At 34.0% G+C, this 14668-nt stretch overlaps 1 protein-coding gene across 2 annotated transcripts in view; it reads left to right on the top strand.

Moving 5' to 3' along the window:
- Positions 1–13378, top strand: part of LOC150110167 (single-strand DNA endonuclease ASTE1-like) — a 46267-nt gene extending 32889 nt beyond the window's left edge. For both annotated transcript variants that reach the window (XM_090391797.1, XM_090391805.1), the window contains one exon: positions 11067–13378. In XM_090391797.1, coding sequence (XP_090247923.1) covers positions 11067–13152 — 2086 coding nt within the window. In that variant the 3' untranslated portion in view covers positions 13153–13378. The remainder of the gene's footprint in view (positions 1–11066) is intronic.
- The last annotated feature ends 1290 nt before the right edge of the window (positions 13379–14668 follow it).

Raw genomic sequence — 14668 nt, 5'->3', positions numbered from 1 at the left:
AATTAATTTGTATAAACACATTTGACCATAAATTTGTTTATATGTAAATACTTTTTTTTTGTTTTGTTTTGCTTAACTTAACTTTTATACCTATGTATTATTCATTATGTTAAATCTAACATATGTATTACCATGTGCCTTGATTTTGTATATTTGTATCACCCTGCTGTAATTTTGTTAATATGTAAATACCATAATGCTAAACTTAAATTTTATGCATCAGTGCTGTATAATAATTCCTTTCTGACTCTTTAATATTAGTATAATAATGTTTTTTGTAATCTTACTAGATGTAGACACTGCTTTCCTTGACTTGTTTTGTTTATACATATGTTAACCTATAGTTATCTATTTATGTACTGCTGAAACCTCTGCAGTAATTTTGTTTATGTGTAGATACTGCATCACTTAACATATATTTTGTATATGCATCTTATTTACTACTTTATTTTTCGAATAATCATGTAGTGCTGTAGGACATCTTACTTATTTGTGTACTTTGTAGTAATTCTGTTTATATGTATCCTAAATTCTGTTTCTACCGCATTGCTAAATTAAATTTAGCAATGCGGTAGAAACAGATTTATATATTATGTATTAACTTATATTGTTAACTATTTTTGCACTACTGTAATAACCTCTGACCCTGTGTGTTGCTGTGCCCTCTGCAACAGTTCTGTTTACCTAGAGATGCTGCTTTACAAAACTAGATTCTTGTACAGACATATTGTTAATAATTCTCTGTAAATGCTAATGTTTGTAACCTTTAGTATGGCACAGTATGACCTTTGTAGTTTTTGTGCCAAATAAACTATAAACCAACCAACCAACCAACCAACCAACCAACTGGCTGACTCTGCAGCTTATTCCACTTATTCACCACTCTAAAAGTAAAAAACCCAGCTCTAACACACTTACTAACCACACTCTTGCCCATCTTACATGGATGTCCCCTAGTCCTCCCACCACCAGTTCTCAAAAATATCCTCTGAATTAATCCTATAGAAACTCTTCAGCAATTTGAATGTTTCAATCACATCTCCCCCTTTTCCGCCTATCAACCAATTTCTGCAACCCACACATCTTCAACCTGTTTTCATAAGGTTCATTCCATAGACCTGCTATCATCTTGGTCACTCGCCTCTGGATCCTCTCAACCTCCTCCCCCATCAAGAAGAAACCTAGGTGACCAGATCTGGGCACAGTAGTTGTGATGGGTGTCTTATCAAGGCTCGATACAGAGGAACAATAACTTGCTTATCTCTGCTCGTCAAAGTATTCTTCAGCATCCAAATGATTTGATGAGCTGATTTAGCCACTTTTGCAATGTGCCCCCTAAACTTCAACTCCCTATCCACCAACACTCCCAAGTCCCTGGCCTCATCAATCTCATGGAGTACAGTTCCACCAATGTGATGTACTGTGCTAATCTTTTCACTTCAAAATGCATAAACTTACATTTTGCCACATTAAATTGACATCCATTCTCCTTAGCCCAGACCTCCAATCTATCCAAATCATCCTGCAAAATTGACATCTTTTGCATTCACTATTGCCCTACCCAACTTTGCATCATCAGCGAACAAATAAACTGTTCCGCTCAGTTATTTCCCTATATCGTTAATGAACAAATTAAACAGCAGTGGTCCAAGAAAAGAACCCTGTGGCACACCACTAGTCACAGGCCGTCTTTTGGACCCTACTCCTGAGTAAACTACTCTCTGGTATCTCTCCATCAACCACCCTCCTATCCATCTCACCAACCCTATATCCATTCCCATATGTTGCAGTTTATGGATTAGAATTCCATGTGATATCCTGTCAAAGGCCTTAGCCAGTTCCGTCAGTATCACTGAAAACCCTTTACCATTATCCAGTTCAGCTGTCACTGGGTTATAAAACCTGAGCAAGTTACTGGGGCATGATCTACTCTTCACAAAACCATGCTATCTCCCATACAGTATCTCATTTTCATCAATCCATTCCTGTATTTTTCTTTGACTACTTTCTCCAAGACCTTGACAACGGCTCCTGATATGCTGATTGGTCGGTAATTTGCAACAGTAGTCTTGGATCCTCCTTTATGCAGTTGAACTATTTTCCCCTCTTTCCACCCATTCGGGACTAAACCAGACTCGAGACTCAGATTAAACAACATGGTCAAGGGCACTGACAATTCTTTAGCTGCATCACGTAAGACCTGTGCTGGTATACCATCCAATCCCACAGATGTATTCACATTAAATGTCTGTAATAGACTATTCACCTCCACTTCATTCACTACAATTCCCATATAAATTAATGGTTCCTTCATTCCTTCAATGTCACCACCTGGATGATATACTCTTGCAAAGTGCTCACTCAGTAATTCCACTATATTGACTGATTCAGTGACCTCCCTACCATCGGCATTCCTTAAAATTATTCTGCCGTGTACAGTTTTTCTTTTACTTGCAGCATATTGAAAGAACTGTTTGGGATTTTCTTTAGCTTGCATGGCTAATTTCCTTTCATAATCTGCTTTTGCTTTTCTTACCACCCTCATTACCCTTCTGGCCTGCGCTTTATACTGGTCATGTGCCTGCAGGTCACCTTTCTCCTTAAATTCCTTCCACAGTTGTTTCTTTTTTTTGCACCTCAAGTTTAATGGTGTTTTTCATCCATTTAACCCCTACATGATTTACTATTCAGATTCTAGATATACAGTGAGCCATAACCTCCTGCAAATGCTCCTTGACCTCTTCCCATGCCCTATCAACATCGAGCCCTTGCAATTTTACATGCCATGGCACTGAACCAAGCAATCTCCTAAGCTTGTCATACTTGCCACCACGGTAATTCCACATGTACCTTCTCTTAATCGAAAATTTCACACATTTAGCCACCTCCCGTTGGAAGCACTCTCGAACTCCTAGTATTTTCCATTACATGCTGTCTCAAATAGTTATCCCTTAGTAACTGATTAAAATCCAGTTCCTTCCTCACATGTGTCCTCTCCTCCTTCCAATCAATGTTACCGTAATTGAAATCCCCCATAATAATTACCCTCCTTCCACTCATTTCATCAATTTGTCTATGCATACTATCTCCACCACCTATTCCATCACCTGGTCTATAGCAGCACCCAACTGTACAACTTGTTCCATTAGTCTCAATCTCACACCAAATAGCCTCAAATGAACTCTTCACTATCCTGCAAAGAACTTTTATTCTCCTTGGCTGCAGTTCATCAGCTATCATTCATCAATAACACTCCCCCCCCACACCCATTTTATTCTCTCTGTCCCTCCTGAACACACTATACCCTACACATTCTATCCCACTAACTATATCATCTTCTGTTGGCCATGTTTCACTAATGCCAATAACCTGTGGCCAGGAAGAGCCAACCAAGGCCAGAAATTCTTCTTTCTTGTTCCTAATACTCCTGGCATTAGTATACATGAAATGCAGTGGTCCATTTGTCCCACCCCTAGCTATCCCATTCTGATTTCCTGTCCTTCGTACTGGCTGGGGCTCATTATATACATTCTTACATATGGAAACCATACATTGGCAAATTATCACGAGTGTAATTATTATGGAGGAATTTAATTATGAGGGACATAAATTTTGATGTCAGATTTGTTGCCATTTTCCTCCATGATGTGAGCCATATAAATGATGAATAACAGTGGACATAATGTGCATCCTTGCCTCACACAGATTTAACATGAAACTATCTTCCTGTACTTCTTTCAGTTCTAAGTGTTGACTTACAACTCAAATATAGATTGCATTGCTCAATATAGTGTCCCATTTATTCCATATAATTGTGATGTTTTGAGCAACTTTTCTCTTGGCACCTTGTCATATGTCTTTCCAGATCTACAAAACTCAGATAGAGATTCTTGTTATATTCTCATGATTTCTCAATTTAAAGTGGAAATCTGATTTTGACAACCAACCTCTATTTGTCCTGAACTCAACTTGTTCTTTTCCTAGTTTCCCTTCCACAGTTTTTGTCAGCTTTTTCTTAAGTATGCTTGCATTAATCTTACCAGGAAAACTTCTCTGTAATTCTTATGTTCAGTTTTTTTTCATTGAAAAGAATATTTATGAAACAAGTGGTATTGAAAGAGTTAGCTGATTTGTTTCTTATAAAGTACAACTTTATAAAAGGGATTTTTCAGAAGTAAATTGCTGTCTTATTTATTTATTTATGTTTTACACTGCCAGTAATCGTAGCTTAGGAAGAAAAATTGTTCAGCAGATTAAAAGTCAAAAACATATCTAAGAAATAATATGATATGAGTGATTCTTTCCCTCTAAGCTATAGAATATGGAATATTTAAAGAATGACCTGAAATATATTAATGAAGATTATACCAATAAGTAAATAAGAAAAATGCTAGTTTAGTATTTAGTATGCTATTTTTCATACATAATAATTAAATTTAAGAATTTGTTTTATTTTTTTTAATGTCCTGTTAGATATTTTGTGAAGATATTAATTTTTATTATCATAATATGATATTTTAAATTAAATTTGGGAGGGTCAGGCAACTATGAAATACTTTTAAGTGTTTTTTTTTTTTAAAGAAAAAACTTATCATTTTATTAATATAGTTTTCCCTTATAACATTTCAACTATTATTATAATAAATTTGATTATTATAATATATAAAATAAAAGTATTTTCATATTTGAAATTTATATTTCTGTAATCATTTTTCACTGAAAACTGCCAGTAATTTTCTGCTGTGATTTCTTTGGATGGAGCAATTTTCTCTATATCCATACACATGATTTGAATCAAAATCAGTCAGTCAGTATGGAACATATTAATTAACTGATTAATAATATTTATCATCACACAAGATTTTCCTGAATTATCACATTTGTCAGTGTTGGTGCAATATATAACAAAACAAGTCAAATAACAATATACTTGTCTGAATGTGACCAATAGCACTAAACCTCAGAAAATTAGAGATCATGACAATGGGTTATCTTTTATAACCCAGTGATGAAAAAAAATGGGATGGTGTTGGATCTTGAAACAGGGTGTAAACTGATCAATAGCATAACCTTAAATTACTAGATAGGTATTAGTGGTGTATATTCAGGGTGTGCAAGGTGTGCGACATGCACCCACAGAATAGCGATATCACTGATGTTATATTTTTTGCATTTATTTCTATTAAGGACTCCTCTAATTATTTCCTGGCTTTGCATGATTCCTAAAATTAAACACAATATACTTCATGAAGAGGACACATTTCAATATGTAAACATTGCATCATATTTGCATTAATAGCCTGGGTGTGCGGTCACAAATACAGGCACATTTCAGCTCTTTGAACAGATGTACAGATCAGCAAGTCATATCTTAGCATTCCAGTAGTTTGAACCATCTAGAAAGCGAGGCAGGGTGCGTTTTGAGACAATAGCACCTGTGAAATCAGCGACTGTGATTGGTTATTGTGTCAACCAAACCAATTGAACATTGTCACTTATCATTAGTTTTTGTTTTCAGAGTTTCATCTGTTTTGCATGTGTGAAGTGTGAAATGACGTGTTTAGGGCACTGATATAGATAAGTTTTTAATATATAATTTTCTGTAAATAATTTATAACTTTTTTGCCTGTATTTACAATGGGGGAAACAGTGTTGGCTATCTCCTGTTTTCTGCCAGAGCTTTTGCGGATTGTATGATTGTAGTAGAAGGAGATAAGCTTCATCCCCCTTTTCCAAATTTACTATTATATATACACCTTGGAGTAATTCAAATATACCAACCAAATATAGCATTCTCCTTCATTATTGTTTTCTAATATATCTTAAAACAAACACATTGTCTCCCACTCTATACAGATTTGGTTATAATTAATTGATAAATAAAAGTATTGATATATTAAAGTTATCCTACAGTTAATTGCATTGGACCATTTAAGATGAGTGCTGATGCACTATTTACTCTTAAAACCTTCATACATTGATAAAAAGGCAATGATACAGTCAAATTGACATGAATTTTGTAGCACTTTTGCATAAGCCACACAACAGCAATGAAATGGACTTGAAAATGTACTTGTCCAATGATGAGTGAGAATTTTTAGTTGATCGGTAAAAACATCAGAATAAGAGTTTCAGTTTAATCGTCAGTTTTATTTATACAATACCAATTCTGTTTCATTGTTTGTTGTCATAAATATAGTTTTTTTTTATATGTTTATGTTACTTACTGCATCTATTGGGGAATGACTGGTCATTACAGTCAGGTTTGTCAATTACTGTTGATTTTGTTGTAATGGAACTCAACCAGTGAGAGGATAGGATATGTATGAATCATTTTATTTTTAGAGCAATGTGTCTTAAACTGTGTTCTGCAGCGCATTGGGGCTCCACGATTTATAAACTTGTATTAGATGCATTGGGGGGGGGAGAGAACCCTTCAGTAAATGAATAAAATACTAATTTTTGTTACATTTACTTATTTCTAGAACAGTCATGCTACTCTATTATTTGAAATATGTATCATATGTTTTTTTGATTAAAAATATTTTGCAGGTTCATTGTCATGATACTTTTCTGATATTTTTTTATGAAAATTTTCACAGGGGAAAATAAATATTTTTTATTTTGTCTAACATTTCCTTCTGGGTTGCTGCTGTGTCATATCACATCATTGCCCTGTTCATCGGACAATGAGTTCAGAAATGCACTAATGTAGTTATGCCAAACCATCGCAGTCTTCTTTCTTGGATTGTCCAAGAGTTTAAATTTATTGAGAGAGTTTGTTACTGAATGTTTTCAATGTTTATAATGACAAAGAAGAAATTGTTTGATTTTTTTTTTCTATAAAAGTGATTCAAGACATAAGTGTTAGGAGTGAAAACATAGCAAAAAATAATATCATTAATTAAAAAAAAAAAGATAATAAATGGTCTTATAAGATGCATGAATTTTTCTTCACAGACTGATAAACACATTAATATATAAGTAGTTAACTTATTTGCTTTAACATTGGTAGTTATACAGTATAAAAAATAGTCCTAGCATTAGCAGCAGTTCATAAATGGACCAGCTCCAGGATTAAACATGTCTTCTTCTTCTTCTCTCTTCCATCATCTATGTGGATGATGATGAGGCAGAATGAACTGTTTTCCACTTCTGTCTGTCCCTGGAGAGTGCAAACAATTCAGTCCAGTTTGGTGTCACTTGTTGTGATTTGGTTTTCAGGTCCTCTTTTTTGTCTATCCAATTCTCGGCTGCCCTTTGGATCTTTTACTTTCCATCATTGTATTCAGGGCTTTAGATGGTAATCTTTCTGTTCCCATTCTGGTCACATGGCGAAACCATCACAGTCTTCTTTCTTGGATTTTCTGTACTATTGTTATTTCTTGTTTGATCGTTTCCTTGTCTTCATTTCTTAGTCTATCCAGCAGAGATTCTCCAAGTAATCTTCTTAGCCAACCCATTTCAGTAGTTAATAATTTTTTCTCTTCAGCCTTTTTGAGATTCCAGCATTCACTTCCATAGAGGAGTATTGGGAGGATCATTGTTTCATAGAGTCTTACTTTTGTTGCTTGTTTGATGTCTCTTGACTTCCATATTTTATTAATTCGTCCAAAAGTTTGGGTTGCTTGATTGATTCGTCTGTTTATATCTTTTGTAATTTCACCATTGTACTCAATTACTCCTCCAAGGTAGGTGAGAATCTAGAGCAGGTAGACGAAGTTTTTTACCTGCTCTAGATTCTTACTATCAATTTTCAGATTGGTGTTTCTTTTTCTTATCTGCATAATTTTTGTTTTGTCTATATTTATGTTTAATCCAAATTTTATACATTCTTCCTTTATTTTATCAGAAATTTGTTGTAGATCTTCTGTGCTTGCAAGCAATGCAATGTCATCTGCAAATTTTAAATTTGTTATATTTTTCCCATATATTTTGATTCCGGAGTCTTCTTTGTTTAAGGCCTTACTTGTTGCTTCTTCCAGTGTAAGATTGAACAGGTCTAGTGACAGATTGCATCCCTATCTTACTCCGCTCTCTGTGTGGAATCAGTTGGTTAAGGTGTCCTCCGCTCATACTGCACTTTCAGATTTCTCGTACAGATTCTTTATTATTCTTATTGTTTTGTTGGGGATTCCAAATTCTTTCATAGTTTTCCATAGTTCTCTTCTATGGAGTGAATCAAATGCCTGATGAAAGTCTAAGGTTGATCGATTGGTAGAGCCTCTGCTACTAATAGCTTAAGCAAGTTTGAGCGCAGTTAGTAGTTGGATGGGATTCAATCGTTCAATGCTGTTGGTACACTCTCCCTTGATGAGTCTTTGGACTCCCTGGAGGTGTCACATAATAATAATAATAATATAGCAACTTTGGTTGTACTCTAGTGTCTTTTCTACTGTCTTAAAGTGAACAGTTGAGCAATTCTGCTTTGTCCTGGTCTGAAACCTGCTTGTTCTTCTCCTAATGCTAGTTCTATATATATGGTTTAATTTATTTTTGAAGTACTTTCATCAAAACCTTACTTGGAATACTGAGGAGGCTAATGCCCCTGTAATTATTAATTCTGTTTTATCTCCTTTTTTGTATATAGGAGTTATAACTGATTTGGTCCAATCAGTAGGTAATGCTTCATTTTTGTAGATCCTTTCGAATAATGTTTTTAATGGTTCCAAAAGTTATTCCTTTCCTGCTGTTAAGAATTCTGCATGTATCTGATCCATACCAGGTGCGTTTCTAGTTTTAAGTTTATCTATGCTGTGTGCTATTATTTCTTTGGTAAAGATATTTGTTTCCTCTTCCATTTCAGTGGCTGGAATAGTAATATCCTGAGAGCTGTTTTTATTATATGTCTCTAAAGTATTCTTCCCATCTGGCCATTCTTTTTGTTTTACTTTCAATTAGTTGTCCCTCTTTGTTTTTGATCATTTGCATTTTTGTTGCCCATGTCTTACTAATTTGGTCTATTTGTTTATATAATCTATGGAGGTTATTTCATTTTGATGGCTTCTGCCATTTTGCATTTTTCTTCTAACAAGTTATTCTTGTCTCTTTTAACTAGTTTTCTAATTTCTCTAGTTAATCTATTATATTCATTTCTGTTATATTTCTGTTTTAATTTCATGCTTAACCTTTTTATTTCATTTGAGATCCAATTCTTTTTACTTTCTCTTTCCGTGTAACCTATTGTATTTTCTGCCGATTTTAATATTATTTCCTTTAATTTGCACCAATATTCTTCGATGTTTATATTCTGTGTCGGTAGTTCCTTCAGGCTTTTATCTAGTTCTAGTTGATATTTCTTAGAACATTATTGCCTTGTAGTTTATTTATATTCAGTCTTCTTTTGATTCTAAAAGTCCTTTCAGATTTTAACTTTATTCTTAAGTTTGCTAGTACTAGCTTATGGTCTGATCCACAGTCTGCAGCAAAGGATCTGCAATTTAGGATACTTGATTTCCATCTTTGGTTTACAATAATATAGTCTATCATATTCTTGGTGTTCATCTGGTGATATCCATTTTCTTTGGTTTTTTGTTGTTTAAAGAGAGTGTTGGTTATTGATAGTCTTATATTTGAGCAGAAGTTTAGCAGTCTTTCACCACGTTCATTGCTTTCTCCATACCCAAACTGTCCGATTACTCTTGGTCAGGTATCCCAGTCTTTGCCTACTTTTGTGTTTAAGTCCCCCATTACAATTAGTGTGCTATACTGCTTTTTGCAGGTCTGTATAGAACTCCCAATGTCTTCTTCTGATGATGTTGAAGTTGGTGAGTATATTTGAATAATAGTCAGTGATCCAACTGATGTTTTAAATCTTGCTTTAATTATCCTAGGTGAGATAGAATTGTAAGATAATAGAGAGTTTTGAACCTTTGGTTTTAGTATAAGTGTCTACTCCCTCTTGGTGTTTGTTGTCCTCCCTGCCTGAAGTTAAGATTTCATACTGTCCATTGAAATTCTCCATTTCCAGTCCATCTGGTTTTGTAGAGTACAATCACTTCCCATCGGTAGTTGTCTAATTCATGCAGTAGTATTGCCAATGCTCCTTTCTGGTGAAGAGTTCTTACATTCTATGTTCCTATGCTTGTTATTCCCTGTCTACTAGGTCGTGTTTTGTTCTAATAGCATATTTTTTACCTTCACTATCTTGGTTCCCTAATAGTGGGTGTGACCCTTGTTTGACCGGGAGACGGTCGAGCTGGCATGTATCTTTAGGTTGGTTAGAGTTCATTCGGTTTCAATGGTTAGGTTTCGTCAATTGTCAACCACCACTCCTAACATGGAGTACAGATGCTGTTTGCAGTCGATTCACTGCAAACAGTTGCTGCTTGAGATTGCCATATCTGGCTACCCTCACTTAGTTTAGGCTGTGGGTTGACACAGTTTACCGGGATGTGGTTGCTACCAGTTTACAGTAACTTCTTGGAGTCATAAGTGAGAACCAATCCATCTGAACCACAATTACATGCATCTGTCCAAGTGGAGAGGTACTATCTCTCCTCGACACCCCATACACCCAGTTATATTAAACATGTAACTATGATATATATTAGGTGGATTGTGGCACACCCAGTCTAAGATCTGACTAGTGAGATATTTGCCTAATTGGTGAGCCAACACTAAATTTTTCAAGTCCTACTCATATATATATATATATATATATATATATTAAGCCCTTATGTGAGTGACCTAATTTTCAGATAGGACTATAGTATTATGTAGGATACCTTACTATACCTACCTCTGTTAGGCTGTAGAAGTAGTCTAGATTTCTGTGACCTCTGAGGGGAATCAGAAGCTTAAAATTCTGTCAGATCAGTAGAACCCAAATTGAATGAAAGCCCTAATTGAAGCTACATATGGACCATAAAGTTATACTATCTGTATTATCATTTACTTTTCTGAACTTTTTTTTTTTTAAATTGTATAATATAAACATTAGTTTGTCTATTTGGCTATAATGTATATCCTTTCTTATATATGTCAAAAACCTTCCTTACTTCAATTGCTTTTTTGTCTAATTGATTTGATATTTAGTAATTTATAATGTTTATAAACTTTTTCAGGTTTGCCTTGGTTACCAGAGAATATTTTTCAGCACTTTCACATTGCAATATTAAGCCACTCATTATTTATGATGGTGGACATGATGTATCAGAAAGAAAACTCCATACTACTCAAGAGCGATACAGGCGACGACTTTCAGTTAGTCAGCAGATATCAAAATTTGGAAGTTCTTCAGAAAAGTTACTTCCAGTTTTAGCTCATGAAGTTTTTAAAACCATTATAGAAGAGATGGAAATTTCTCATGCCCAGAGTGGTTATGAAGCAGATAATGAAATTGTAGCATTAGCTAATTATTTTCAGTGCCCTGTTATTAGTCAAGATAGTGATTTTTATGTATTTGATATTCAGCATGGATTTATCAGATCAGATTCTGTTGAAATTGCTATTCAAAATGAAGTAGAAAAAGGAAAAGAATTCAGCTACCTCAATTGTCAAATATATTCAATTGATAACTTTCTTTCTTATTTTTCTGGCATTGATAGATCTGTATTGCCACTGTTTGGAACACTCATTGGAAATGATTTTGTTCACATGTCTACATTTGAAACATTCTTCTCAAATATTCATCTTCCTAAAATAAAGTCAAAGAAATTAAAAGTTAGCAAGAGGCATACAAGAATGATTGGTCTCTTAGCATGGTTACAGAATTATTGTTTACAAGATGCTGTAGAACATGTTCTTAATCATGTAAAGAAATGTAAAAGAGATGACATACAGAAACTTATTTATGATACAGTCGAAAGCTACAATAGATGTAGTACTAATCTAGTTCATTGTTTGACTAGTAAAGAAAAAATAGATGACAATGAAGCTAAAATTTCTAATTCAAGACTGTTATCTTATGGTGGTAAAGTTTTAACACATTCATTTTCTGTAAACTTTCATCATGCATTATTACCACCATTTTTACTTAATGCTGTAGGCTTGCATCGTGTATTTTTGTCAAGTCAGGTGGAAAACTTTACAGTGCCCAGTAGTTATTTTTGTTCATTATCTATTAGAAAAGTAATATATGGCATTTTATTATTACATGATAAAGAAATGAAAACACATGAATGTATGAATGAACAACAAAAAACTAGGTTAAATTATATTGAAGAGTATGATAGAAAAAATAAAAATTTTCAGAGAGAATATATCGAGCCATTGTATGATGTTGCTCAGTATGGAAAATTGCCAGATTTAGAGTGCATTCCACATATGAAAATAAACCTAAAGAGAAAATTATTGTTAGCTGTTTTGGGTACAAATGAAGGATATGTTTCCCAGTTTCCTGACATGTTGAAATTGTTAGCTATAGTCATATATTATTGGTTGAAAAATTCCACTCCAAAAGCAACTGATGATTTTTTTTATGCCCTTGTGATATGTATAATCCTTTTAATGGTGATATATTCTCATTCAGAAATTGCTAATGGAAAGAAAGAAGGATTGAAAAGTGCCCAATTATGTAAGTGTAATGATAATTCATCAGTAATAGTTGAAAAGGACAGCAGTGGAGATAAAAAAATACATCTTGATAAATTAATAAATTTAACTACTTGTAGTGATGCCAAAAAAGCATATGAAAACCTTCAAAAATTTTTTCAGAAGCCACAGCATAATAATGCAAAACCTCTCCTATTAAATATTGTACACTCCTATAGTCAGTTGCAAACATGTCTTTTATTTGCTATATATCTAAATAAACTTCTTGGAAATCCTTTTCCAAACCCTGAGATATACAAATGTTTTAATGGGACAGTGATTTACAATCTTACTAAAGAACTACTTTTAAGGCCCTATCCAGACTTATATATATCTGAATTGTTTGTTAAAAATTCTTCCTTTGCTGTTTTGTTTTCTCAGTTATACTCCCAGCTTCTTTTTGATTTGCCAGAGGATTGCCTAGACAGGACAGATAGAAAATTTCTTCAGAAAAAAAAGAAACAGAAAAATAATTCCAACAAATTATCCAGTGAGGGTGCAACTAAAGAAAATAAACAGCAAAAGAGTTCTGTAAAATTGTCAAATTCTGATGCTGATACAGAATTATGCAATCAGTTTGAAATACTTAAAGTTGATGAAAGTGCCATTTTCCTGTAATTTTGGATATGTTTATTGGCTGTACAGTATTTGGTTTAAATTTTTATGAAATTAATTTATTTTTAGATCTTCCTTCTGTTGTTCAAATTGCCTGTATTTTGACATACATATTGCCTGACTATTTTAAAGAAAAATAATAATGTTATTAAATTCATTTAATTTAATGCTAAATATACCTATTGAAGTCCATCTGTGATGATATAAATGAAAGTGTTTTTTATTCAAATAGTTTTTAGTTCTTATTTCTTACTTGCTGATGACGACATGCCTACTACAATCGATACTTCTTTCAGGGCTATTTTTAAAAAAAACCAGGGTATTAATTGGTTAAAATTATGACAGAATCAGTTAATGCTATGAGGCCAGTATATTGTTATCATTATTATGATCATTATCTTCACACCATACGTGGAGTTAGAAGCCTCATCGTGGGAGGTTTATTCAACTGACAACATATTTATCATATCAACTCTTAAAACACTTAACACTCCCTTCAGTAACAACATGTTCTGGTAATGCATTACCAGAACACAGCTCTCCATGTAAAAAACCAGGTCTCTTCACATACCCTTCTTTACCACACTCTTATACAACTTCCAGGGATGGCTACTCTTTCTTCCCCTCTTTCCTTCTACTCTTTTGAAAATCTCTTCTGGATAATCCAACAAAACCTCCTTACTAACTTAAACATCATTAATCATATCACATCTCTTCCTCCTATCCACTTGTAATCTGCATCCCTTTAACCTCTCTCCAAAGCCAACATTCTAGAGCCCTGATATTGTCACTCATCTCTGGACCCTCTCCATTGTTTCCACATCATAATGAAAACCAGGTGACCAAATCTGGTTATGATAGTCCAAGTGTTCAGTGCTTTGTGCAGGGGCACCACCACCACCACCTCCTTATTCCTACATGTTAGTGTACTTGTGTCTCTTCACTGTCGAGTTTGTAGTTTTTATGTGATGAAAACCTCAAGTTTCTCTGAAGACAAACTCTGACATTTACTTATGAGACCAATAACCTTCTGTTGAAAAGTTCCTTATAATCTTGTTCCCCAGATGGAATTTGAATGAAGTATTACCAACCAAAGGACAAATATCACATTATCATGAATGTACTGGGCAGATGCTATTTTTGTGACTTTTTTGGGTGCAGTACTATAGTGATTGATGCAAGCCAAGATGTGTGCTTTTGGCTTGGCACCGTTCACAAATGTTTACCATTTAACAGTTTAATATCACTCATTGATTATATGGGCACTTCTACAGTCTTGCATTAAATACCCAAAACAAGAATCACACCTAACTTTGTGTTGTGTTTCAGAGGAATGTTTGTGTCATATAAAGCAGTTTGGGAATGTATGATCTAAGATTTGCTTGTAGAAACAAGTTTTTGTATGTGACACAAAAATATAGAAACTCTTTTCTACAAGCAAATTGTAGATATATAGGTGTCGAAAGTAAACAAGTTGTAAATTTGTCGACTTTTGGCACATGTGCATATATATATATAT

Source organism: Typopeltis vanoorti, chromosome 1, assembly GCF_054136105.1.
Source record: "Typopeltis vanoorti isolate ZY-2024b chromosome 1, IOZ_Tvanoo_1.0, whole genome shotgun sequence".
NCBI classification, from domain to species: domain Eukaryota; kingdom Metazoa; phylum Arthropoda; class Arachnida; order Uropygi; family Thelyphonidae; genus Typopeltis; species Typopeltis vanoorti.
This window is presented reverse-complemented; position numbering and strand designations above follow the sequence as displayed.